The 27408-nt window shown below is 35.6% G+C and overlaps 1 protein-coding gene across 1 annotated transcript; it reads right to left on the reverse strand.

Moving 5' to 3' along the window:
• Positions 1–335: 335 nt before the first annotated feature.
• On the reverse strand, positions 336–27408 carry ttc39a (tetratricopeptide repeat domain 39A). The gene is made up of 20 exons (XM_067394596.1): positions 27170–27408; positions 25564–25614; positions 25346–25396; positions 17182–17286; positions 14781–14912; positions 10881–10924; positions 10603–10670; positions 10414–10478; positions 9774–9873; positions 9562–9627; positions 9034–9142; positions 8822–8889; positions 8534–8593; positions 8257–8418; positions 7790–7881; positions 7342–7462; positions 6083–6194; positions 5671–5785; positions 3359–3475; positions 336–2026 (listed from the first exon to the last, which is right to left on the reverse strand). Exons 1-20 carry the CDS (start codon positions 27208–27210, stop codon positions 1909–1911), a joined length of 1797 nt encoding a protein of 598 aa, XP_067250697.1. The 5' UTR covers positions 27211–27408; the 3' UTR covers positions 336–1908.

A 27408-nucleotide genomic window follows, 5' to 3' on the forward strand; every position in this document is an offset into this window, starting at 1 on the left:
ACTGTGACATACTGTCAGTCCCGACTCTCTTATATTCTGCATAATATGCTTCACTGAAAAATAACATATTCAACATACATTCAACATATGAAATTTCATGTAAATGAGTAAATTATGTACACAAGTCAATGATCATTTCAGTTTTGAGCGAACTATCCCTTTAATAACAAAATGTTATTTTAGGTATTAGACTGTACACACTTGTATAGTATTTATCTCCACACAATGAAAGTGACTATATTTGCCCCATTCTGTATGGCAAGTCAATTATGACAGAATATCCATTTTTGTCCACCTTTTTAAGGTGGCAAGTTTCCTTAGTTCACAAAGAAAGAAAACAAAAGATGTTTTTGGAATGCTATCATTTAATTTTAAATAAAAAAAAGGTAAGTTCAGTATTTACAGGAATGCGTTTACACAGTAGCCATGCACCACACACAGGATTTGCTGACCTCTATAGCCCAAAGCCTGTAAAATCAATCTAAATAACTAAGAATTTTCAATGAGGGAGAAACAAAAGCCATTACAATGAAAAACCCATATATCATTACATGTTTGCCACACTTAAAACATGGCATGTTGAGCAACATGAGCTGATGGTGTTTTTTCTTAATGTAAATTTGACTTTGGTAGAATTGGATTTCATAAAACAGGCACTATAAAGATTACATTGCAGAAGAACAAAAATCCATCCATGGACACTATTAAAACTAATCTGGGATAAATCAATATAAAACACAAAATTAAACTGCGGCTGTGTTTAGTTAGTTGAACTCCACACTATGGGGAAAAGCTCTATGAAGTAGCATTCATTCAACAAAGTACAAACATGAACAAAGTACAATCCTCTGTCCTGAACCAGCTCAAATTTTCTTTCTCCTCATAGTGTAAGGCTGTAGTGGTTGTCAATGCATCCCTCACGTTGGCTGGAGCTGGCATGCCAGCCTGTCTTGCATGTATCTAAAAGACTTGTTTGTTTGAGCTCAAGTACGATCTGGACCAAGTCCACATGAAGGAGACTGCCTTTCTAAAAGACACATTCAGCTGCCCACTTAAAACGGGACATTTTGAAAGGCGCCATCATAGTGAATAAATACTAAAAAAAGAAATAGCTAACTAAACCCACAAAACTTCCAGTTTACATTCTAATAGTAATTTTGAAGATGCTTGTTTTCTATTTTTTAAACACATTGCTAAAACAGACTAATTATGTACATAGAAAGACAATGATAATGTTATATGATAAAAATTAAGCTTTGAACAGGAATCCTGTCTGTGAGATTTGACAAGGCCACAGTACTCTAACCAAAGAGTAACCCATGATATCGAACCTTACGTTCATCGTATTACCTCTGGACAATAGGTTTATTTTATAACCTATTTAAAGTCCAAAGATTAAAGTAAACTAATATTTGTGCACGTGCTTTAAATCCAAATAAAACGGATAGCTGTAAGGCACAGCCATGTCTAGGCTACTGATGTCACAGGGTGACCAATAGTGGAGACAATTACCAACAAGAGTTCTGAAAGCAGCCAAAAATGATTGAGCGATGGCCTTACATGAGTTCACAATGTTCTTAGCCTGATGTACCAGTATAATACTATTGGACTGGCATAACTTGTATATCTTGTATTATATTAATATTATTATTATTATTATTAATGGTACATTTAAAATACTAGCAAGATGTTATTTATATGACACCATAACAGCATGATGTCATTTCTGTGTCTTGACTGCACTGCCTCACAAAACATATTCATGCAGCTGTTGTCCATATACTGTATAATCTATGTGTGCAATCGGGTCTGATTGGTCATGTGCTCCTTTAGTTCTCCTCTTGGCATATTGCGACCCACATCAAGCCTGATCATGGCTTTCTGTGAACCCTACGGTAACCTCAACCGTTAAGGGCTGGAGGGTGAGCAGTGGTCTCCGTTCACAGCTGTGCCTCGTGCCTTATGTAGTGCTGCCTGGATCCGGAAGTGTGTCCGTGATTCCATGGAATAGTTCTTGTAATTTTGCCTGGCAAAGAAATCATGGTTAATAGTGTAAATCATAAAATACACATCAGATGAAAGTGTATCACATCAAATGAAAACACTGAGTGTTTCATGGTGGAATAATATATATACATACACACACAATCTCTTGGGCAAAAAAAGCTTTTAATTGTTTTAACCACAAATTATTGGTCATTTAGCAAAATTTAAGCAAATACACTACTTAAAAAGCCATCGGCGTCTCAAAAAAAAAAAAAAAAAAAAAATCAAGCAGAATATGGGAAGTTGTGTGAAGTGATGAATCGCTATGTGTCTGCAGTGACCTCGAAAATCTGGTGAGAAAGATAATAATAAATGCATCTCTACCAAAGTGAAGAATGGAGGAAGAGGTGTCATTGTGTGGGGAGTCTTTTTAGCTGCCGGTATTGGTGAGCTGCTTCACTGTGAAAAGTCATTTAATGCTTTGGAGTACAGGAGAATATTGCAGAATGGATTGATTCCCACAAATGAAAAGTTTTTATGATAAGATGAGATCAATGAGACAATGCTCCTGCACAAATTGCAAAGACAACCAAGAAGTGGCTTGAGAACAAGTCCATTAGGCTCATGTTTTGGCCTGGTCAGAGTTGGGAGACATTTTTCAACTACTCATGAACTGTTTGAAGCCATTAACATTGAGTGGAACAACACTGACTCTTCTTCCTGTAAAAAGCTGTCTGCAAGTTGGGGAAGATTATTCTGTGCTAAGTAACTTTATCTACAGTATTTGTGCAATTCTTGCTAATTTCCTAACCAGTGATTTGTGATTGAAATGGTTAAGACCATTAAAAGACAATACACATTTTTGGCTTGGCCCCTTTTTTGCCCAGGAGTGTTTATTTTCTGATATACAATTTTGCTTAATTATTTTTTTTACTTTTACTTTATTTTACAATTTTGACTGGTTTATTAAAAAATATTTTTCTCCGAGATTTGAATTTGAAGGTTTTATTTCACAATGTACCAATGAGCTATCTGTAAATAATTGAATTTAATGCATAATTTCTACTTTCTAACACTATATAGGAGTGTTTCTTTTAAATATTCTTGATATTTCTTGATTTTAAATTAAATTACACATTGAAAAGTATTAACACTAAAAATGATACAATAAATTTAATTATTAAATATTATAATAGCAAGGTGAAAAGGCATAAACATTATTTGTTTTCAGCAGTTGGTATATTTTCCATATCGAACAAAGCCATGAATTGATCTGTCTTTCAGACTGTAAAGATAAAACACCCATTCACACATAGTGTACATTGTTAATTAATAGGTAGCCTAAAACAGTTACTGTCAAAGCTGAACTTACTTGGCTGTTTCCAGAAGTTTGATGGCCTCCTCTATTCTGCCCTCCTCCAAACACAATAAACCATGTTCCAGAAGAGCATTGGGCACCAGGTAGTGGTCATATTTAATCTGACTCTCACTGTGCAAGTATAAACATTAGCAGACAGAAAGAAAGACGGCATTTACAGTAACCATTTTTACAAATTTTTAATCATTTTCTCTATTATTTGTGACATTCAGTGCCCCTATTATGTCTTTTCAATTCAATTCATGGAGTGTGTAATATAGCCGTTTGTGAATGTAAAAGGTCTACAAAGTTTTAAAGATCAAAGTGCACGACAAATAAAGTTATAGTCTCCTAAAAGAAAGAATTAATTCTGCTGAAACGAGTCGTCAAGTCTCACTTCCATAACATATCTACATAGGTTTGTGACAAATTTGCATAATTCCAGCCTATGTTCTTCATTGGCTGTCCGTGAATGACGTTTACTTTGGCCCACCCTCAAACACTGTAGTTGTATCTGAGAAGTGACATGTGTTGTCAACATGTTGAGAAGACACTGTTTTCTATGCTGAAAATCCACTTTGCATGCACTTGCAAAGGATGTGGACCCATGCTGGAATTGATATGGTAAAACCGACGATGCCATTGTTACTGTTCATGCATACAAGTGCTGAGGAAGCCTCCAGAGCTGAAATTCAAATACGGTAATGGGTGTTTGGTTTCTGACATGCGCTGTGAGCAGTAGACCAGTCACAACAGACTGGGCCGTCTGACCAATCAGAGCAGAGGAAGGTCTCAGAAAGGAGGGGTTTAGAGAGGCTTGAGCTGTTTCAGACACTGTGAGAAAAGAGCTGATGCTTCAATGTATATTATGAGAAAAGTGTTTTTTGACCTTGGATGCATGTAAACCTATTGTAGGAGACCTCCAAAACAAAATTAGGAATGTTTAATATAGCATAATAGGGGCACTTTAAAACATATCAAATTTTTTATTCTGTGCTGTGGAATCAAAGAACACATCATTTTACCAGTCAGACTCTTTCAGCTTGATATTACTGGATGTTTAAAGGGGTGGTTCAATGCGATTTCACTTTTTTAACTTTAGTTAGTGTGTAATGTTGCTGCTTGAGCATAAACAGTATCTGCAAAGTTACAGCACTGAAAGTTCAATGCAAACGGAGATATTGTCTTCTAAAGTTATGGCAGTTTAATGCCTACAAAAACAACCGGTTTGGACTACAATGAGCTTCTTCCCGGGTTGATGACATCATAAATCCTGAAACACGCCCCCGGGAACACGCAACAAAGTGGGCGAGGCCATGTCGCATTCATAATGGAAGCGGAAGAGTTGTGTACACCGGACGCGAGCGGTGCGGCGCGTCAATAGATAAGAGAACCCATTATAATCTGTGATATTTTCTACACTGGATGCGGCGCTGAAGACAGCTTCCACAATCTACACGAGTTTAATGCTGGATGGCTATTACTGAAAGAAACAGTTCCCACTTTAAAAGCAGAAGCTTCTGTTTATCGCCCCAAACTGTAAGTATGTTTTATTGTTTGTACATGTCTTTTAAACGTATAGTTCTGTTGCTATTTTTGGTTGCATCAAGGACATATACAAAGAGCAACTTGTTTTTGCTTCGCTAGCCAGTTAGCTGTATTAATAAAATGCTACTACTCAATCATGTATTCTGCTACAGTAAAGCTTTAATCAAGATAAAACTGTATAGTGAAAGCTAACAAACAGCAGTGACAGCATATCTAAACACTTTGACACAAATACTAAATGAAATACCATTCATAAACGTCCTTTAAAAGACACGATTGCTGTTCATCTGGGTCTGATTCAGGCACAATTTGATACAGCAATATAATCAAATTGAGCATACAATATAACCAAAGCCCACATAACCGGTAACAAATGGTAACAAATGGTTCCGGGCGCTTCAGCGAATCATGATGGCTCTGGATTACACTGGGCCAGCTAACCAATCTGAGCACATTGCGTATTTCGGCGGGAGTGGCTTCATAGAAGCAGGAAGTCAAACGAGCCGTTCATATGACAGTGGAAACAGAGGTGTAGAATAAAGGTAAAATATATTAAAAAAACAGTGTTTTCAAAAAAATGAAGCATTAAGACTTGTTAAACTCTGCCCCAAAAACACAATCAAGCCTAGAAAAAAAACATTTAACTACCCCTCTAAAACAAGTCTGTAGAGTCAATACCAGAAAATAGGCCATGTCTACTTAAGTCTTCACATGGGAAACCACAAACACTTCTCTTCACATTAATGTGATTTGTTGTGAAGCAAAATAGCAAGACTGACTTGCAGAGGACGAGGGTGAAGTAATGTTCAGCTTCCTCCTTGAAACCCAAGTGTTTGAGACAGAGCCCCTTAAGCAGACTAACCACACACTGGTCATCTGTGGTGAACTCAGTCCCTGAGGGCAAACACACAGAGACATTTATGTTACAGAGAAAGTTTCTGTTGATCTTTTTTTTTTTTTCTTCAATGGAACACACTGTTGTATTATTACTTTTTGATGCATATGATCATTATGAATTGTGGTTGCATGGCAAGTGCTGTGTAATCATTTTTCAATTTTTTTTAAACTGTCCCTGCTCAAAAATATGGAATGACATGAGGGAATAAATAATTACATTATTTGTTGGTGAACTATTATTTTAAAAATGTACAACAGCATAAGCAGTATTGCATTGAGTGGAGGGGTTTTTACTTGGATAATGGTCGAGCATCTGCTGGGCCTCGTCCAGAGTCTTCAGCATGCCCTCTGTCAGGTCCTTGTGCTTCCCAATCACAGTGTAGCCATTCCAAATATACATCATCTCCTGTTGTGTAAACATACCCACACACTGAGTGAGAATCTAAGACTGCAGGTGCTTCCCTTTGTTTATTTGATAGTGGAAATACACAGGTCAGGATGGTCTTATTCCTTACTCTGTTAATTAAAGCGCTGTTCACACAGGACATCTTGCACTTAAAAATAGCAAAACGGATCACAATAGAATAGAACAGGAAGCATGTTTATAGATGCAGTACACCATTGCCAAATGTACATGATCAGACTCAACACATCTCAACCTTTTTGACTTCAATGCCTCCCCCATTGTCAACAACAATACTTGAAGCCCCCACAGAGGAGAGTTTGCTGGCAAAAAAGAGAACACAAAAGAGCTCGTAATAAAATGAGAATCAACATTGGCTTGGCTTTTCAAAGATGGCGAGAACTGAGGGATTTGAAATGTTGTAAAAGCCATGCAGAGATGGCGTTTTTATTACTCAACAGGTGATTAAGGTGTTTTATTGAATAGATGTAGCTCTCTAACAGAGTTCACTGTAAAGCATTATCTATTGTGAAGGGTCATTTCTTTATGGTTGGGTGGGTTTAAATAAGTTTGACTTCTTCCCACTCCGTTTCGAGCAATTGATTAATTATGTTGTTTATGAAAGGTGAACTTACCTTGTATAATCAAATGCTTCCATTGCTTTATGTCACTATTGCTCAAAATAAATAAATAAATAAGTAAATAAATAAATGGTTGTTGTAGCACTGTGTATTTTCAAGGAAGTACCGTGTCTATTAATGGGTATAGCTACGGTAATGTCTTCAGCTAGTCAGTTTGAGATCCTTTCCATCTAAACTGGTTATCTCTTAAGCCTAGTAGTGAATGTTTTATGAGCAGTATGATAACCCTGTTCATCTGCACAGTCACACAGAGCTGAAACACAAGCAAAACAATGCATGCAGTTTTTGTTTTTTAACTGCTAGAGGGCCAAAAGTTTGCCTTTAAGTCATTTTTAAGGCAACTAGTGGGCCCTGACCCCCTGGTTAAGAACCACTGCTTTAGGTAGTGAGACACAACACAATGGTCAAAGATGCAAGAACGCATCCTGTGTGAACTATGTAAATAAGACACTTGAAGACAGTATCAAATAAATACAGACAATAGAGGTTGTATAATACTGAATACTGACCAATGGAGGTGCAGGAAGAGGAATGGCGTTATCTGTATTATAGCGTCGAGCTTTTCGGATGGCAAACTTCTCTGTGGGCAATGACTTCCCAGCTATTTTCTGCTTCAGACTGGGAACTTGCCTGAAAAGTGTAAAACAGATAACAGCTTGTATTATACTGTAAAATACAGACATATAAAATTTCAATTTATAGTGGATGGGCTACATGAGAGGTTCTAATTAAATATGAGATCAAAAATAAGGTCATTTTGCAATGCTTGCTTAAACTGAATGATATTACAGTACAGGCTGTATATACAGTAGATAATGAGCTTTTTCTTATCTGATAGTTATGTTATCCGATTTATAGATTTGTATTTAATCATGTGATTACATCCACTTATGAACAAAAGTGCAGAGACGCAAACATATACATACAGGCTCACACACACCATTCCCTTGCCATTACCTAAACAAAGCCACCTCATTCTCCCCGAACGGTTGGCATTCCTCACGACTCAGCATGCTGAGGTAAGCACCTTTCATATATGCATATGTGGCCTGAAAAAAAAAGTGTGTGTAAGAGGAAAAAAAAAAGAGCAATGAGTTCCAAACTGCACAGTAAACACAATCATCCCAGCGGGAGATTAATTGTCCTCAACCTCCATTCATGTTATATCAGCAGAGCTTTTTTTTTTAAAGCAAAATCTTCAATTTTATTAAATAAAATATGTTTGATATACATATGTACATGTATTTCAATTTCCACTTCCTTTTTTTTCATATTTAAATTCTACATGATGTTTTCTAATTGAAATTTATTACAATTAAAAATAGATTATCCATTCAATTTTGAATGGCACAAAGATCAAGCAACCTCTCCATAGTCAAATATCTGTTCAGTGCACCAATCAACTGTATATTTTAGGGATTCACCTTAGACCAGGTGTTCTCTTTGCTGAGCAGGTCTGCGTAGAAGTAGGCCATCTTCCAGTGCCTCTTATAAGTGAAACACCACATCAGTTCCCAATAACACATGTGATGGAATTGCTTCCATTGCTGCTGAGCTTCACAGCATTCCTCGAAACGCTTGATAGCCTGCAGGACAAGAACATGCAAATGAACACATGCACACAGTCAACAGAAACAAAATATAAATCATTAATTATAAACTCTGCTTTTTATGTATTGCATAAGTGTAACAATCACTTACAGCATCCAGATTTCCTTTGATTACCTCTATTCGACCAGCGAAGAACAGGAAAATGGATCCCTGACCAAAACACAGAAGTTCATACTCTACTATTACATAACAATGGCTGTGTAGATGCTCATTGTATAACATAATTAAAACAGTTTTTTTTAAATTATAATTACAGACATGAGTGTTTTTCAACTGCAGTGTGCATTGGTCATACAAGATGTTCAATGTTTTTGTTTAGTGTGTCTGGCTTTTTCACTGGAAAATCTGTTGTTTTAAAAATGGTAGTCAAATAAGTACCTTCGGATACTTTTTTAGATAAGGCTGCAGCAGTTTTTCTGCATCGTCCACATCTCCCTCTCCAGTGCCTAAAGGACACACACATACACACAAGGTAACACAGAACAACACAATGTTACTTCTGATATGCTACATATGATTTGAACATGTGATTCAATTCCTCCTTTTAACCTATGAACCAATGAAGTGAAAATTAAGCAATTTTCTCTTACCCAGGATGAAGCTCATGAAGGTGTGGTAGCAAAGCAATAACATGTTACACAGGAAAGACCTAAACGTGTGCTCAGAGGAGCCCTCCTGGAGCTGCTGAAGACCAAACTCCTATAACAAACACAGAATAAACAAATAATTAGAATAAACATATCATACAGGAAATTATCGACATTAGTGTGCTTCAGTACATTTAAAAAAAAAAAAAAAAAACTGGTAACCTAAAATAGTAACATTTAAATGAACTGGTTTTACTGAAGTCAAGAATATTATTTAATATCGCTGAATCAATTTAAATACATTAATTTATACCAACAAAACTAGTCTTTATGAGTCAAATCAGAGAGAAATAGCTCTTTTTGATAACAATTTCAGGTTCCCACTTTTTAGAGTATAAAAACACCTTGAAAGACTTTCTTGCACAGACATAAAAAAAAAAAAAAAAAAAAAATCAAGCTCAGATTAAATTTCATCTGTACAAGCCAAACGTGAGCAGAGCCAAACTAAGCTTAGTACTACACAATACTCACTTTGTTACCAGAGAAGCCCACAAATTCCAACAACCTAAGAGTCCGAGTTGGCAACAATGACAGCATCTGGGAGAAATACAGGTGAGGGGTTGAGAAAACAGCTTTGTCCTCAATAAACTCAATGCTAGGATTCATAAATGGTCATGGTTTGATTTAACAATAGGATGCCTTTTAAGGCTAAGACACAGGAAAACATATGACATAACACTCACCAGGTTAAAGGCCCCGACCCCAAGCTTAACGCCACCTTCAAAATGACCATGATTGTCACCGTGAACATAACCTGAGGACTTCAGGACTGTATGTAACTCCCTTTCAACACAAACACATATAAATAGACATACAGAAATACTGATGTAAGTATATAAATGAAAGCACATACAAAACCAGTTCTTCAGATTAAGAATTAAGCAAATTACATTATAGGCCTAACATGAAATCTTGATACTCCATTTTATTATTATATATTAAAAAAAAAAGTAATACAACAATTATATATGTAACAAAAAAATGAAAATAAAATAGCATTTAAGAATTATAATTAATACAAATAATATTTAATATTTAAGTTCAATAATTCAGGTGCAATAAAAACACATACATATTAAACGAGAGGGAAAGATATTAGTTTTAATTTTAGTTTAAGTTTTACTAATTTTGTTATGTACTTTTTAAATTTTTATTAGCATTAGTATTATTTATGTTTCTATTTAGCTTCAATTTATTTTTGTTTGCAGTAATTGCAGTACTTAAATTAAAGTTTTCATCTAATACTTTTATTTCAACTTCATTTGAATTACCAATTTTTTTTTTATATATAGTTTTAGATAACAACACTGCAGCAGGTCTTACTTGTATATTTGATAGCTGTTTCTCACTTTCATTCCTCCCTTTATGAAGCTGATCATATTTTCATCCTGAAAGAAACAGCAAATCTTAGATAAGCAACTTTATGCACAATATTATGTTTCATAATTACTAACAACAGGGCGAAGTATATTTACTATCAGCAGTAAAAGAGAATCAACCACTGGGACAAACCTGCAGGAAAGTGAGCGCTGCCCTCTGGAGGAGGCATTCGGCATAGCACACTTCAGCATGGAGCTCCTCTGGGGAGGACACAAATGAAAATACGCTTTCAGACTATCTACGCATGGTGGGAGTATGTCACACTGCCACATGATATGGTCACCATGGTTTGAGGAAGTGATTGCATGAAGAGTATTATCATGGCAACAAGTAAAGTATGATTTATTTCTTTACTGATACATCCCTATTGCCAATTAATCATTTATTAACATATTTATACAGGAACCTACCTTCTGTGAAGTTTTTGCTGTTGAAGGAAGACTTTTTACGATATCTGTAATGACAAACACATCCTTATCAGTCCTGTTCTAAAACAATGATCCATCAGTAGTGGTTACTGTTGGCATAGTCTGCTGAGGTCAGCCTTGTGTTCTCTGTTGCTCTCCTAGTGTGTGAAAGCTGGTCCCAATACAGCAGAAAAACTTGCTCTTGGCCCAAAAGTCAAAGCATGGCTTGATTCATAGTATCCCTCAGGCCATATAAATAGAGCAGTTGGATTGGATCTAAGGAGGACACAATATCTGTCTGGTTTCTGTCTGAGTAATCCAACTCCCCTCTGAGGGACAAACATGAATTATTCTGAGTCAGTTTGGATTCTATTAAATTTACACACAAAAAAAAAAATGCAAATGAATGCTGGGGGGCGAAGATAAGTAGGCCATGTACACCCTACAGAGTTTTGTGAGTGACAACCACATTTAAATGCAGGAACATTACTGGTCTGTGTGTTTATGGAATACAGAAATCACTCTGTATCACTCAAGTGACAGCCACAGCAATGTAAATAAACTACATGACGTTAACAGTTTAGCCACTGAGCACCCTAATGGTCATGCACTAAAATAGTTTCTACCAAGAGGACATTAACATCATGAACAGTTCTCCCTACTGTGCAAAAAAAAAAAGTATTTCACATATTGTGCACCTTTCTTTTTCACATTCTCTTGCATAAATGCTTCTGTATATAGATTATTTTTTACACACATACATATTTACTCTATATGTACAGTACAGTCCAAAAGTTTGGAACCACTAAGATTTTTAATGTTTTTAAAAGAAGTTTCGTCTGCTCACCAAGGCTACATTTATTTAATTAAAAATTCAGTAAAAACAGTAATATTGGGAAATATTATTACAATTTAAAATAACTGTTTTCTATTTGAATATATTTCACAAAGTAATTTATTTCTGTGATGCAAAGCTGAATTTTCAGCATCATTACTCCAGTCTTCAGTGTCACATGATTCTTCAGAAATCATTCTAATATGCTGATCTGCTGCTCAAGAAACATTTAATGTGTACAATTGTACAAAATAGTTGTGTACAATATTTTTTTTCAGGATTATTTGATGAATAGAAAGTTCAAAAGAACAGTGTTTATCTGAAATCTAATCTTTTGTAACATTATAAATGTCTTTACTGACACTTTTGATTGATTTAATGTATCCTTGCTGAATAAAAGTATTCATTTCTTTAATTTCTTTTCAAAAAAATAAAAATAAAAATTCTTACTGACCCCAAACTTTTGAACGGTAGTGTATAATGCTACAGAAGCTTTGTATTTCAGATAAATGCTGTTCTTTTGAACTTTCTATTCATCAAGGAATCCTGAAAAAAAAAAAAGTACACAACTGTTTTCAACATTGAAAATAATCATAAATGTTTCTTGAGCAGCAGATCAGCATATTAGAATGATTTCTGAAGGATCATGTGACACTGAAGACTGGAGTAACGATGCTGAAAATTCAGCTTTGCATCACAGGAATACATTACTTTGTCAAATATATTTAAATAGTACACAGTTATTTTAAATTGTAATAATATTTCACAATATTACTGTTTTTTACTGTATTTTTAATTAAATAAATGTAGCCTTGGTGAGCAGACGAAACTTCTTTTAAAAACATTAAAAATCTTAGTGGTTCCAAACTTTTGGACTGTACTGTACATATTTACTCTGTTTATTTCATTAAATGCACCGTTGTTAAACATAAGAGACTTATTTTAAAAACATTAGAAAAATCAAAATTATTCCAAACTTTAAAGAGTATATATAGTATCTTTTTTTATTCACTTGTTTTTTATTCTTTCTTTTTTCCTGTGTACTGTAAGCTTCACCAAACAAATTCCTGTGTGTAAGCATAGTTGGCAATAAATCTGATTCTAATTCTGATTCTGCTTTGGGTTAGTTTTCTAATATTTGCACCTAAAGATGTATTTTCATCTGAAAAGGAAATGACAGAAACACTGTAGTTTGTTTATGCTCTTTAAACTGCTGCTTTTAAAGGGGTCCTTGATTATGATTTCACTTTTTTAACTTTAGATAGTGTGTAATGTTTCTGTTTGAGCATAAATAACAACTGCAAAGTTACAAAACTCAAAGTTCAATGCAATGCAAGATATTTTCTTTTACAGAAATCGCTTTTTGATGGCTGGTAAGGACTACAACGAGCTTCTTCCCAGGTTGATGACATCACAAACTCCAAAATTTACATAAACCCTGGCCCTGAGAACACACAACAAAGGAGGTGAGGCCATGTTGGGCTGCTCTAGAGAAAAGGAAGAGCTGTTGTAGTAGAGTTGTTCGAGGGTCAATTCAATACTGGATTTTCACAAGATTAACATGACAACACATTTGATAGTCAATGAGTTGAATCAACTCCACAGCAACTACATAAATGTATACACTATCCGTTCAGAAACGTCCAGTTGCATTCTAAAAGTTGTAACTTCTTGAACTCTCTCCATCAGTGTCCGACTCCAATTGGAACAATGTAAGGCTGATAAATGTAGTGATGAGGTATATCTAGCATGTATTGTGACAGAACTGGTTTACAATCCTGCATACGTGGCAGCTATTATGACTAGACAGTGTAACTGATGTGCGTAAGGTTGACAAGCAGCTATGAGTTTGTGCGGGATCAGCTGATCAGTGCTATGCAGGGTATGGATGATGTGGCAGAGTCACAGAGGGTGTATGAGTTGCCTGGAAACGACTGTGTACACCAGATTGTCACACCCCTCTAACACAGTGTGTCGTGGATCTCTGAAATTCCTCTGCCATCTGGGATGTGGTAATAGCCCTAGACCTGCAGCATTCTGGGATTACGTCACAAATACAAATGTGACATAACCGTGAGGAACCTGAAAATAGTGTATAGATGCTAATAGTAGTGCCTGGGCTCTGAAATAGAAAACAAGCCCAATGTAGACACCACCCTGCTAACTCTATGTTATGAATATAGCAACATTTTCATTCATATATATATATATATATATATATATATATATATATATATATATATATATATATATATATATATATATATATATAGTTAGTTCTAGCTCTCAAATCTGATTGGCTGAGAGCCTTTTCCAGCCACTCACAATGTTCTACTAATATCACACGGAAACCGTTTCACAATTTGTATCACTCTGCTTGTTCTTCTCGGACCTATACTGGCAGCATTTCTCACAGCGAGAGTCAAGGGCGGAGGAGCAAACTCACTATAATTTTACAAATACTACTGTTATTGTGCCACTGAATTTTACGATTTATATATAAACATAGCACTTATTTGAAAATTTGTTTCAATGTTTTCAGAGATGTAAGCTCCAGGCCATCAGCGGCCATTCAGCGCTCATGGACCCGCTGAGACCAGCTTTATCTCGGCCAGGCCTTTGGGAATTTGCCCTTGGCTTTTATGTAGATAGTGGTTAAACTAAATATAATTCATTTTGGGTATATCAAACAGGCAATCTTTTGTCTTATACTTGTTCCAGAGCAAACTGATTTGGCTAAGGGCAAAGTTAAGTTTCATAACTTTATAATTTTATTTAACTTAAATCCTATACTAACTAGAATGCCGCTTTAGTACTTTTGACTGAATTTTTTGCTTGTTTATTTCCTATTCTACAAACTTCTTATACTTTCATAATGGCTATTATTGTTCATTTAAATATTATTGTTTACTAAATAATATTTTTATTTATATAAATAATATGCCGTATTTGGTATTGTGAAATATTATTACAGTTTAAAATATATATATATATATATATATATTCCCCAGAATGTTAAGCAGTAGTGTATATACAGAGAGAGAGAGAGAGAAAGAGAGATATGATACCGTTGACACACAGCCTGTGCCTCTTTCATTGTGTTTCCTGCAGTCAAGATGTCCTCCGGTTCGAAGGTCATCATGGCCTGCATTTCCAGTATAGTGGCATATGTAAGCGCGTGGTACATGCTGTCTTTATTCCTGTCAAAGAACACAAAGGAAGATGCTGCATTAGATCTATATATAGAACAATGGAAAAGGTGGTGTGACTTAGTGACGGTAAAAGAAAATTCACCTCTGAAACACTGACTTTGTGTATCCTGACCATCCTTAACAACATGATACTAATACTAATGACAATATGAAAAACAACCAGAGAAATACTAGTCAAAATAAAAAAGTGGATGCACAATGCAGTATTCTGTTTATCTAACTTTTCACAATAATATTTGTTATTTACTTCAAAAATGTCAAAAAAGTTCATTTTATGCACATTGTGACTTTTGATTTAGCTAAATTCTAGGCAGCAGTTAAACTCAATTTAGTGACTTTCTACAGTGCATTTTCAGTTCTTTCAGGAATAGGATAGAATGTGACACTACCAGTCCAACATTCCTGAGTAGAGTGATGTCTAGATAAACAGGTTTACCACTCTTTTCTTTGCAGAGGAGGAATTGGAATAATGTTGATGTGACAAGTATAGGACTGTAGCATATTTTACATTCTGTAACCAAACAATACATTTCTATACCAGTGTACTAATATTTTGGACAAGCTTTCCAATCATTTAATGACTCTGTGTACTGCAGAGCATATAGATAACAATATATCATGAAGGCATAAAAGAATTACTCTCCAACTATTTATATGGCAAACTTTCTGTCATGGAACAGGATAAGACAATACTGAGAAAATACTGCAAAAGCGAGACCAAATAAATCCAAACACTCAAATGAATCTCAGGATTTGAAATTGAGTTTGAGCTGTTGTCATTTCTACAGTTGCTGTTTTCCTAAGGAATAAACAAATACTGGCCTACACTCCTGACCAGTGTGTAATCATTATTATTCTGTCAAAGTCAAATCTGATGTCCTGCAAAACACTGCACCAAGTCAGAATGGATAATGGTTTGAAGTTATGTTCACATTCATTTGATGGTGGCTTTATAGTGGTTGGAGAGCTAGATAAAACTCCACTGCTGAGAGTATTAGATTTGATCGTTCTGGCTACACTCACACAGAGTTGTTTTCCAACTTTGAACCTGTACAGACATGGACTCTGATAATTTTGCTTTGAGTCAAACATTTCTTCACCTCTTTTTCTGCTTTTGTTTGTAACTTACTTTCCCTCTCACACGTGTACCTTTCATTAGCTCTGTGCATGTAGAGGCCCTGCCCTGCTGGCTGGAATGGGGTGGGACGTGACTAAAACAAACCTATTAAGTAAATCACAAAACTGTGACTTATTTGCAAGTCCAAACAGTGTGCAGCAGAAGGTTCAGTGAGATCCTGATTTTTCAAATCAATCCCTTGTTGATCAGCATATCTATGTTTATGTATTATGCAAGTTTGAATGGTACACATGAATGTGCCAAACTGATATCTGAACTGACAGATGACTTGACCTGAAATTGTAAAACAGAACTATTTATCAGCAGGGCCTCTGGCAAGTAAACACAAAGTTGATTGGCAGTTTGTCAACTTTATTAGGAACTACAATATAATACATGATTTAAAGTAAATTTTAAGAATGATAACCCTCAATGATTTTTTTTTATAATAATAATGAGCACCCAAAAAAAAAAAAAAACACACCATTGCTAGGTGTGGCTTAAAGCTTTTTTGGACTCTGAATGCAACTCAACAAAAGTGGAGGGACCCAGGGGAAAAAGATGGAAAGATACCAAAGATTACAAAATAGACTGAATAATATAGTTTATAATACACAAAAGCACACACCCATCCACGGCTGTGAGTGGTGAGGAGGGCAGAAATGCGAGATGCTCTAGTCTAAGACACAGCATACGCATGAAAACAGGGTGTGGAGTGAGGAGAAGAAAAGATCTTGAGGTGAATCTCAAGAGACCTGAACGGATTCAGTAGGTTTTGGGTTATGTGAGATTTACCTGAGAAACACCCTGTGATTGACTTTGGATAAAGACTCATCTCACAAAACGATATACAAGAACAACTCAACGTAAATTAATAGATGCATTTGCATACTTGCTTAATGCATAAAACCAAATACAAAACAGGTTAAATACTTCATAAGATTCAAAAGGGATTATGAACAGTGATTCAAGTACAAGACTTCTCTGCCGCACACCCATACACACAAGAAGCACCTAAAATAAATAATAGAGCTTTTGTGTTCTGCTAAAGTCAGATGAATGATCCAAACCCAGTACCTCTCCCACGTCCATAATCATTACAGATCACACAAAAATGATGAAACACATAGGCGGTTTTACCTGCTCCTAAGTCTGGTCAGAGCCTCGTCGAATTCATTTCGCAGGAACAGATCCAGTGCCTCCATGCAGTCTTGAAGAGCCACTGACAGGTCAGATCTCTCGGACCTAAAACAGATACGGAAAGGAAGAGAAAGAAAAAGCTGATCATAAACAAATGCTACTTTACAAAACCTCAGTCAATGCAATTAAAGTAATATATAAATAAATAAACTTTTCTCCTGGTTAGGACTAAGTGCACACAAAGGATGTCATTTGGGGCAGGACCACTGTACTCTGAGGCAACACAACAGCTTGTGAATCGGCTCAAGGAAGTAGTGATCAGGTGTCATCTTGGACAGGAAGCTCAGGCTCACGCAGCAGGTATTTCTGAGCAGAAAATCTCACACTGCCCCCAAAAAGCCCGTTTCGTGTGAGTGTGAAGTCAAAGCCCTCTGCTGCAGAGAATCCCCCCAGAGTCTCTCAATTTAGATACAAGAGCAGTGAGTTGGATGTCACCTTCAAACGCACTGAGGCACAGGTGGGTTAGTGTAGTGTCAACTGAAAAAACAATGGGAACGTGACTTATAATGACAAGAGGAGTGTGTAGAGAAAGTCTGTGCTCATCTATTTATTTATTGGAGAGTTCAAAGAGTAGCTATGCTTCCATCAACCTATAATTTTGCAAATTTTGTGATATCAAATAATTAAAAAAGAAAAAAAAATGGATGGGAAAGGCAAGGTATGCATTATTCATAATAAAAAAACATATGGTAAGATAACGTGCATTGGCTACAATGGAAACACATTTACTGAATAAATAAATAAATAAATCCCTCAATGCGCAACAGAAAAAACTTTATGTGACTTTGCCTTAACAGAAGATGTGATTGGATTACTAGAGTAAATAGTGAACAAATTTCATTGCGCAGCATGTCAAATGTTGGTTTGGTCATTCTGAAGTGCCTGAGCCAAAGTCTGTCATCAAAGTGGTTGGGTATACTGACCCAGAACACACGATTGCGTTCCCAAACACCTGGCAAGCGCCTCTGAACTCAAGATTGCGTTTCGTCTGCGTGCTTTGAGAAGCAAGTCATTTATGATGATTAAAAAAAGAGCCACAGTGGCTTCCCTGATTGTAGCTACTTCAGGTTTTATTATACGTTTTGTGCCAGTTTCCCAGGAATTGATAATTTTGTTCTCTTGAACACATGGGATGGAAACTGTGCTTTATTCGCAAATCGCAAATGTTTTATGCGATATTCCAATTCTCCACATATGTTAAATTCACAACTTTGGAAGGAAACAAAGCTAGTGTGTGTCTACATATTGCAGGTAGCCTACAGTAGCATCTGTAACCAGACATTACTGTAACTCAGACCTGCCAACTCACTTTACCTATAAATAATGTACAGTAACAACAATCAAAATGATAATTTCAGACTGAATACTCAAACAGTAATTTAATGAGGAGTAAAAATTGATTTCACATTTGATTTAAACTATCATTAAGGGGCTTCATACATTAATGATAAAAATCAATGCATTGTACTGTAAAGTTGTCTTCATTGTGTTTTAAAGCATATTTGCATCCATTTAATTTATTTTGACTTGATTTCCTCCATTAGTAATTAAATTCACAGTCAAATGACTTAGACATTTCAGGCAGCAATGAAACTTAAGCTTAATTTTTCTTTTTAGAGTTGCTCACATTATGCTCCTAAATCTATATCAAAATTGATTTATAAATTCCAGTAACTGCATGTGCTAATTAACTGTAGTCGTGGGTTTGCAGATACACTAATAGACAAGAGGGGGGCTGAGAGCAACAGGGCTCTGGAGTTTTGCAATTAAACAGTTAAAAGAGCAGGCTTCCTTCTCTTTATGGAAAATTAATGAAGCACATTCTCAATGGATCAGATTCCTGGCATTCACACTCAGTCAGTCATTATTATAAGCAGCAGCAATCATTGGTGATGCAATAAAGTTTGATATTTATGCCCCTTCAAAAAAGTGATTTAAGACTCATTAAACATGGTTTTACAAATGTTGTAATGAATATGAATGTTTTAAAAAATATGTTCAAATGATGACATGAAACAAAGGCCTAGTAAGAGTTTTTTTTATCCCGGAACAGGGTGCCTCATGGAGGCTGCCATCATGTGCCATGTTGAAATCACATGACTAGTGCTCAGAATCATAGCTGAGTGCAACTAGCATGTTTCTACAATGGCAATTACCTGAGCTGTAAACTACTTACTACGCTGTGATGGCACTAAATGAACACATACAGTCCCAAATCCTTCTACCAAATATTCTGAGTCAGAGAAAAATATAATATAAAAATATATATATATCAATTTCATGCTTAAAAGAGCCCTGCATAAAAGATTTACTAGTTAAATATTTACAATAATGTAATCATATGCATGTTATTTATGATACACTAATAGAAAGCGTATATTTCTCAGCGATCAGCAAGCACACAAGATCAGTTCCACTGTTCCTTAAGACACATGATGAGAAAGCAAATGTCACAGAGATGATCAAGATCAAAGTCCATTGTATCCCTGTATAAGGGACACATTCTTCAAATTACAGAACCATTTAAAATTAATTTCTAAATTGAGTTGAAATTAGTAATGGTCCTGACCTCGGCCTGCTAAGATTACATCACGCATCCTAATCGAATGAAGTCCAACAACTTCTTATAGTTCTTCCACCCTGAAACATTCTGCTGAAAACAACCATTAACAGAGCATTTCTGTGAGTGGACAATTGAACTGGAAATGGAGAGTATGTAAAAAAGACAATGGCTTTGGGCCTTTCTCCACTGAGACAAATCAAATCAATAAGTCTGACTAAATGAGTAGCACGTCTTTGCATTCCAAACGACAGCCCGCACAGAGACACTCTTTATGTGATCTGCACGCCCAATAGCAGTGCGACTGATGGCTCGAGCTACTGTCAGACCTATAGAAGGAGAGATCGGTTTGGCTGTCGGGACTCTCCAGCTCCTAAAGCCTGGCAGATGACTTTAATGCTGTTGATTCCTGCTGCTAATGGAGCATGGCTTCCTGCTCAAACAATCTCATACATCTACACTTCCACAGCATGAAATAACCTGTGGAAGTTTTAAATAGGGTGATGTACATTAAACAAAAGCTGTTCATCTTGTGGTTTATTGTATCTTAAAAGCCACAGCACTAATTCAGTTTTTAAATAGGGATCTACATTATCACCGCTGCTAGAGATAAGAATTCTATTTTGGATATTTATTTGTGGATGCTCTTTTGCCTTATATTTACAATTTGAGTATCTTTTCTGTAAGTTAATATTCACATAAAATGGTTTAAAAAGCACTCTTAAATGTAATCTTTAGAAAAAAAGATTCATACTCTACATTATAATGATATGATGTCTAAGTTTTATGCTTTATTTTTCATTTTTGTACAAAGTATTATAGAATTTTAATACTGTCCATTTATCGGTTGTTGGTCACATCAAAATAATTATTGGTTCATCTTTAACTGCAAAAAAAAAACAGATGTTGGATGAATATATTATTTTTTGCACTTTATTAGCATGCTCAACGTAGTGATGCGGTTGGAGATGAACCGATATTCAGATATTCCTGCTCAATAATTATTTTCATATTATAGTCAATAACCAATAAATGACTAATATTAAAAATACTATGGTTACCACACCTCAAGACACTGTTCAGATGTTATATTTTAAGACATTTGTCAGGTTTTTGTCCTTAAAACACTATAGTGTGTGGGACTAATTTCTTACGCATCTCATCCCAAGCCTCCGTTGCTAATTCCAAACGAGAGAGAGAGAGAGAGAGAGAGAGAGAGAATAAGCATATGTGAATTAGCCTACCCGAGTCTGTGCGTCTCTCAAGGCAGTAGTGTCTCTACTAATAGCGAAACTGTAAGTTTATCTATCTCAAGAACTGCACAGTTATTACCTCGCTGGTGAGAAGTGTCATGTAGCTTTTAAGTTGCTAAACTATTTTACTGATTAATTTGTGAGAGCAATACGTTTCTGTGCGAGTGTGTGTCCGTACCATATGTGTGTGAGTTTGGTTGAGAGAGAGCGGGAGAGAGTATGCGCTTCCAGGACATAATAAAACGTCTTTTGTGGCAAAAACCATGACAATAATTTGTTATTTTTATGCTATTGTTTACTGTATTTATTTGCGTGGTCAGTGTCGTTGTGAGTTTTGGTTCTTTGGCGGTTGTATGGAACTGCTATATGGTCAAGACCTGCTAGAACTACCTTAGCCGTGTGTTTTCTTGAAAATAATTGCACAACTTAGAACATTCGCCAACCAATAAGATTTGAGCATTCAACAGCCTAGTGTTATATAAATACAGGGTGCGATTTGTATCCCTGCCTCTGCTGAATTATTTTTTATCCCAGATGGGGATAAAAAAAAAAATAAAAAATACCCCTTTAAACATCCCCCCTCTGTTTTTTTCACAAATCGTACCCTGTATATATATATATATATATATATATATATATATATATATATATATATATATATATATATATATATATATATATATATTATATATATATATGTACACATTTTATTGTATTTGTATTTTATGTATATATATAAAAACCACATACATTCAAACAGCACTGGCTCTGTTTACACCCATTTTTGATGCTGTATGATGTCCAAAACTTATGTAAATTGTACTCATCACATAAAAGGGCTGGCAAAATCATTCTGGACCCCTCACATCCAGGCCACTTTCTCTTTGAACTGTTGCCGTCTGGTCGGCACTACAGAGCACTGAGCACCAGAACAGCCAGGCACAAGAAAAGTTTCTTTCCTCAGGCCATCTACCTGATGAACAGTTAAATGGCCCCACTGGGCAATAAACATGTACAATACATAATACTACATTTATACTTATATTTATTTAGCACACCATACCTCATATTTACATTCTCTTGCATTTGTATATAGCCTATCTGTACATATATTGTTTGTGTATGTATTCCTTGGCAATAAAGCTCTTTCAGATTCTGATTCTGCTAAAAAGGGTCTTACACTGCAGAATGAATTTTACTGGGCCAAAAAAAGTAAAATCAACCCTCATATTTTAACTAAATTACAGTCAGTAACAATCAGCTTTTTGCATTTCTCACCCTCGCAAGGCGGAACAGAGTGAATTTCCTCCCTGATGCTGATAAGTGATATTGGAGCAGGATGATTTGAATAAAGAACTGCGCATGCTACATTGAGCCAGGCTAGCAAAAGGAAGTGGTCTGTGATTTGTCCAGAAGCTATGACAGAGGTAAAATTAACCTTTGCTCCATGTGTACCGTCTGTATAGTGCTCGACAAACGAACTGTGCTGACACCAAGCGATTCTCAAAAGCTGATGCCGCCTGAGAGTTAATTGACTACTGATGATGATCATCACCGGAATGATTGGAAACAAACAAGCTGACTCTAAAACACACACACATGCACATGCTCAGTGCTAAGAGACTAACACTCCCACAACAATTACAAAAAGCTGTGCTCTACACTTTAACAAATGAATTCTACAACACAAGCAGCTCTGAAAGCAAGGGCATCCAAAACAATTACCTGTCTAATATTTCCAAACCTTCCCTGTTTTTCTGGTTATGCAGCATGTAAAAGCATTCTCATGTTAAGAATACTTAAATAGTCCTCAATCACTGCTAAACACACATTCACACAATAATACGCTGGCAGCTGTGTGCTGTTCTTACCCGTTTGACAGAGTTTCTGCCTCTCCTGACATTTTCATCTGGTACAGTGAGATCGAGGAGTGCAGTAAAACGAGAGAAGGAGACACAAGGAGGAATAAAATGAGAGAGAAGAGTCGCAGGGTAATTCACAGTGTGTATGAGAACAGGCCTTCGTACTGGCTCCTGTCAGCAGAGCAGCAGCTTCCCTCTGGCAACAGCACACACACACATTCACACACACATACACACACGCACTCACTCAAGCTGCAGAGAGGACAGCGGGAAAGAACGCAGAGCTTAATGAGATTGGGATGACTATCACACAGAGAGAATATTCTCATTGCTTCTTTCTCGCTGTCTCCCCGCCTTCGCACACTCACACACGCCACCTCAGCCTCCTCCTCTTCTTAGTATCACCCTCATGCTATACACTAAACCCTGGCCTCTGATTGGTCAATGATCCAATGGAGGCAGTTCCAATTTTTTAAGTATCCACCTAGCAAATCCCTCCTAAAGTGGACATCATGCTTTTGCAGTCAAGTGACAATCTGAACTCCAGCAGTCAATAACACTCAACACAATGGCAGGCCTGTAAATCAGTGCTCAACAGTGGAGATCATGAGACCAAGAAGACAGCTGCAAACCGCAGAATCAGCACAAGGAAGTAACATAGCCTGTGGCGTGTTGAGAAAGATAGCATATAGAAAGGAAGAATGGAAGAAGAGATGCTTCTCGTTTGAATACTCTGGAGCCACATGACAAAGCAGATTGGCTGATGGCACCACATCCTGAGCTTCGATGCCAAAGGAAGGAAGACAAGAAAAAAATTCAAATACATAAAGCCACAAAAGCCAGCACAGGAAAAATATTTACTGTAAAATAAATATCTGCTGCTTGAAAATAAATGTTGCTTGCAAAATAATAATAAAAAAATTAAAATAAAATACACTACTGTAAGTTTTTGAATGCAAATGTTTTTGAAAAAGGTCTCTTATGCTCATCAAGGCTGCATTTAGTTGATCAAAAATACAGTAAAAACAGTAATGTTGTGAAATATTATTGTTACAACTTAAATGAACTTTTCTATTCACCCATTACTCCAGTCTTAAGTGTCACATGATCCTTCAGAAATCATTTTAATATGCTGATTTGATGCTCAAGAAACATTTCTTAATAGTATCAATGTTGAAAGCAGCTACTAAATATTTTTGTGGAAATAATGAAAAATTTAAGGATTCTCTGAACAATTTAGTTGAAATAGAAATATATTGCAACACTATAAATGCCCGTGATGCCTTTAGATCAATTTAATACATCCTTGCTGGAAAAAAAAAAAAAAAAAATATATATATATATATATATATATATATATATATATATATATATATATATATATATATATATATATATATATATATATATATATATATATATATAATATTATATTATTATATATTATATATTAATATTATTTATATTAGATTATATATAAACTATTATATTGATTAAAATATTAATTAAAAAATAATTACACACACACACACACATTCAGGAATGTAATATAATGAGCTGATGTAATGCATTGGCACAGCTGCACTTGCACTTCAAAAAAAAAACAAAAAAAAACACGGACACTAAACGACTCATAAATCCTGAATTATGAACGGTCCTTGAGCAGCAGTTGCTAACGTGATGATGATTTGCAAACCCACAGGACATAAATCAGTAACTTACAACCAATTTGCTCTGATGCTATTTTTCTTTACATTAATGAAGAAAATGCAAATGGAGTTTGTCCATGCAAAAGGTTTTATCACATTGTTTTTGATCACAGACTATCTTATCTGCACCAGCACCTTATCTGCTCAGTAGTAATGCTGGTGCGGTATGCATTTTCAGCTCTTGATCAGAGTAATGGTTACTGTACTGTAACTTGCATGACCGGGTCATTACATTGAGATCATCAATTAAGAAAATGATAATTAGCCTTCTGTTGTGATGGAGCTTCATTTTGTATTGGGTTTGGTGTAGCTGATGTAGAAGCCATCTGGAGTGTACCTTTGAATAATACATGTGCAGGATGATAGGAACATGTCCTTTCTGAGAACAATCGTTAAATCTCTCTAACGAGATGTAACCTACATAGTTTGACTATGACTATTTTTTAGTCATATGACTATGACTAAAAAATTATTTATATTCATATGCTCTGTATCAATTATTGCTTCTCTTATAATTAAGTACAGACGCATTGCAATGCATTGTGGGAAGTAACATGATAATACCATCTTACCTGTCGCACCACAAAGGCTATTCTGTTTATTGCTATTCATGTTCACTTATGCATGAACAACCAAGTTTCTAAATCGCTTTTCTTTACAAAACATGACCGAAGCAGAGCAAAGTGCAAAGTAAAAAAAAATGTGGAGGTGAAATCCTACCCATAATCAGTGATGACAGGGTCCAGCCCATCTTTCTCTATAATAGGTGACCTAAAAAAAAAGGAAGCAATCTTATAGACAGTTGCTGCCACAAACTTCTCATTCTTTATCAGTTAACAGAGTGTGGGTGTGTAAATATGTCTCAATCCTTAATTAATTGTTGTTAATGTCAAAGACAACAGATCAACACGGGTTGATTTAAAGCATGACACACTCACTGGGATGGAGACGTGGGGCTGTCCAGCGACTCTTCAGTTTTAAGTGGATCCCTAAAAGTAGATGAAAGTATATGAACATCTTTTATTCTTCATCACTGAGCCATTATTGACTCAAAAAATAAAAAATATCTCAGGAAAAACTCTCAAGATCATATTTCATCAGCTTTAAAGCAGTTTCCTTAAACATGATACCCAGTGCCTCAGTCATTATTTTATTAAGACAACCTTATGTGTGCATGTTACATAAACAGCATTGTATTTACTTATACCACACTGTTAGACAGGAAATAGACTGAAATAAATGATTCCCCACTGAACAGCTATACAAAGTTATATTTTAGAAATTCATAAAAATAAATCAGTGATTATTTGATTTAGCAAAATTAATGTTTTTGTTTGTTTGTTTTTTTAAAAAAAGAACATGTAACAAATAATGGTGTGACAGGAACCTCAATTCCTCTGTCATAAAGTAATAAACACAGTTAAGCATTAACAGACAGAAGCCAGCAGCTTCTGTGATGTCATTGCTTTTTTTAATAGGAGAGGTGGGGTTATACCATTAAAGAACAGGTATCAACCAATCAGCTCACTCCAAATCTCATCCATGCTATGACATCAACTGGTACATTGTTGTTGACATTAGGCCTTTTGATTAAACCGACTAACAGTCTGTCCATTACTGCATTGTTGTGGTTCACATTACCTTGCAACATAACTACTAATACATTTTTTATATTAATTCGAAAATGGTTAACATTCTAATAAGACTCTAATGTCTGTTTTTCCTTTAGTGACGAGAATCATGACAAATGGATTTTAATTATCTCCATATCTTTTAGAACCAGTGTTTTCAACCAGGGGTCCAGGAAGACGTCTATTTTAATTTCATAACACTTTCAATAAATACAAATAAATGTGAATGAATTATCTGTTAAACATTAAACTATATAATGTAGTGGTTTTAGTTATGGTTCTTAAAGCTATAAGTGTTACAGTACAGTTTTAATACTGAGGATTGACAGAGTGTGGTGGGTGAAGTTTAAGTAATAAATCTGTAATACAGAAGAAACTGTCCTTCATGAACTTTTCATGCTGGGCTAATTCACAATAACAGCAATAAGAAAAGCAAATCCCATCATTACATAGATTATGTAAAAGTTTATTAACTAATTAATGGGCTAACATTAGATTGCACTTACTTTGTGATCTATAATGTGATTTTCACCTGTAAAACAACTATTGGGTACCACTTTACTTTCATAAACATACACATTATCGGTTAATGTACATTAGAAATGCCATATATATAGATACGTTGATGTCTGGCCTATATATTTTTCGTATTTGAATGATTAATTAGTATGATTTACTATAAATTGTTGCTAAATATTCCTAACTTCTTTTAAACTATAAATGCCATTTGTACTGTGAAAGTTATCTGTGATGTAAGGAGGTAGTGATTTGATTTCAATCTACCCTCCACCTGAAACCATAACACTGAAGTCCGCAATTCTCAGTTCGGTAGTCTCGTTTATGCAAATCATCTTCCTGTATCTGTACGGCTTTTCTTTCCACCTGACCAAAATGTGAAAGATGGTAAACTTACTTTTTGTCGTCATTTTTCTTGTTGCGTCTCCAGAAACTCATTCCAAAGAGGAAGAGAAGATTGTAAATCCAATAAGACAGAAGAGAGTGTGATAGTCACTACCTGGACATTCGTTACCTGTCCTCGCCTACCACAGGTGATCTCTGAACTTCTGTTTGAGATGGAACAGCGGCCGTGTGTTTCTATAACTTGATTTTTTTCAACATGTGAGGCAGACAGGGAGGTGTGGAGAAACCCAT

The sequence above is a fragment of the Chanodichthys erythropterus genome, chromosome 9, assembly GCF_024489055.1.
Source record: "Chanodichthys erythropterus isolate Z2021 chromosome 9, ASM2448905v1, whole genome shotgun sequence".
Taxonomy (NCBI): domain Eukaryota; kingdom Metazoa; phylum Chordata; class Actinopteri; order Cypriniformes; family Xenocyprididae; genus Chanodichthys; species Chanodichthys erythropterus.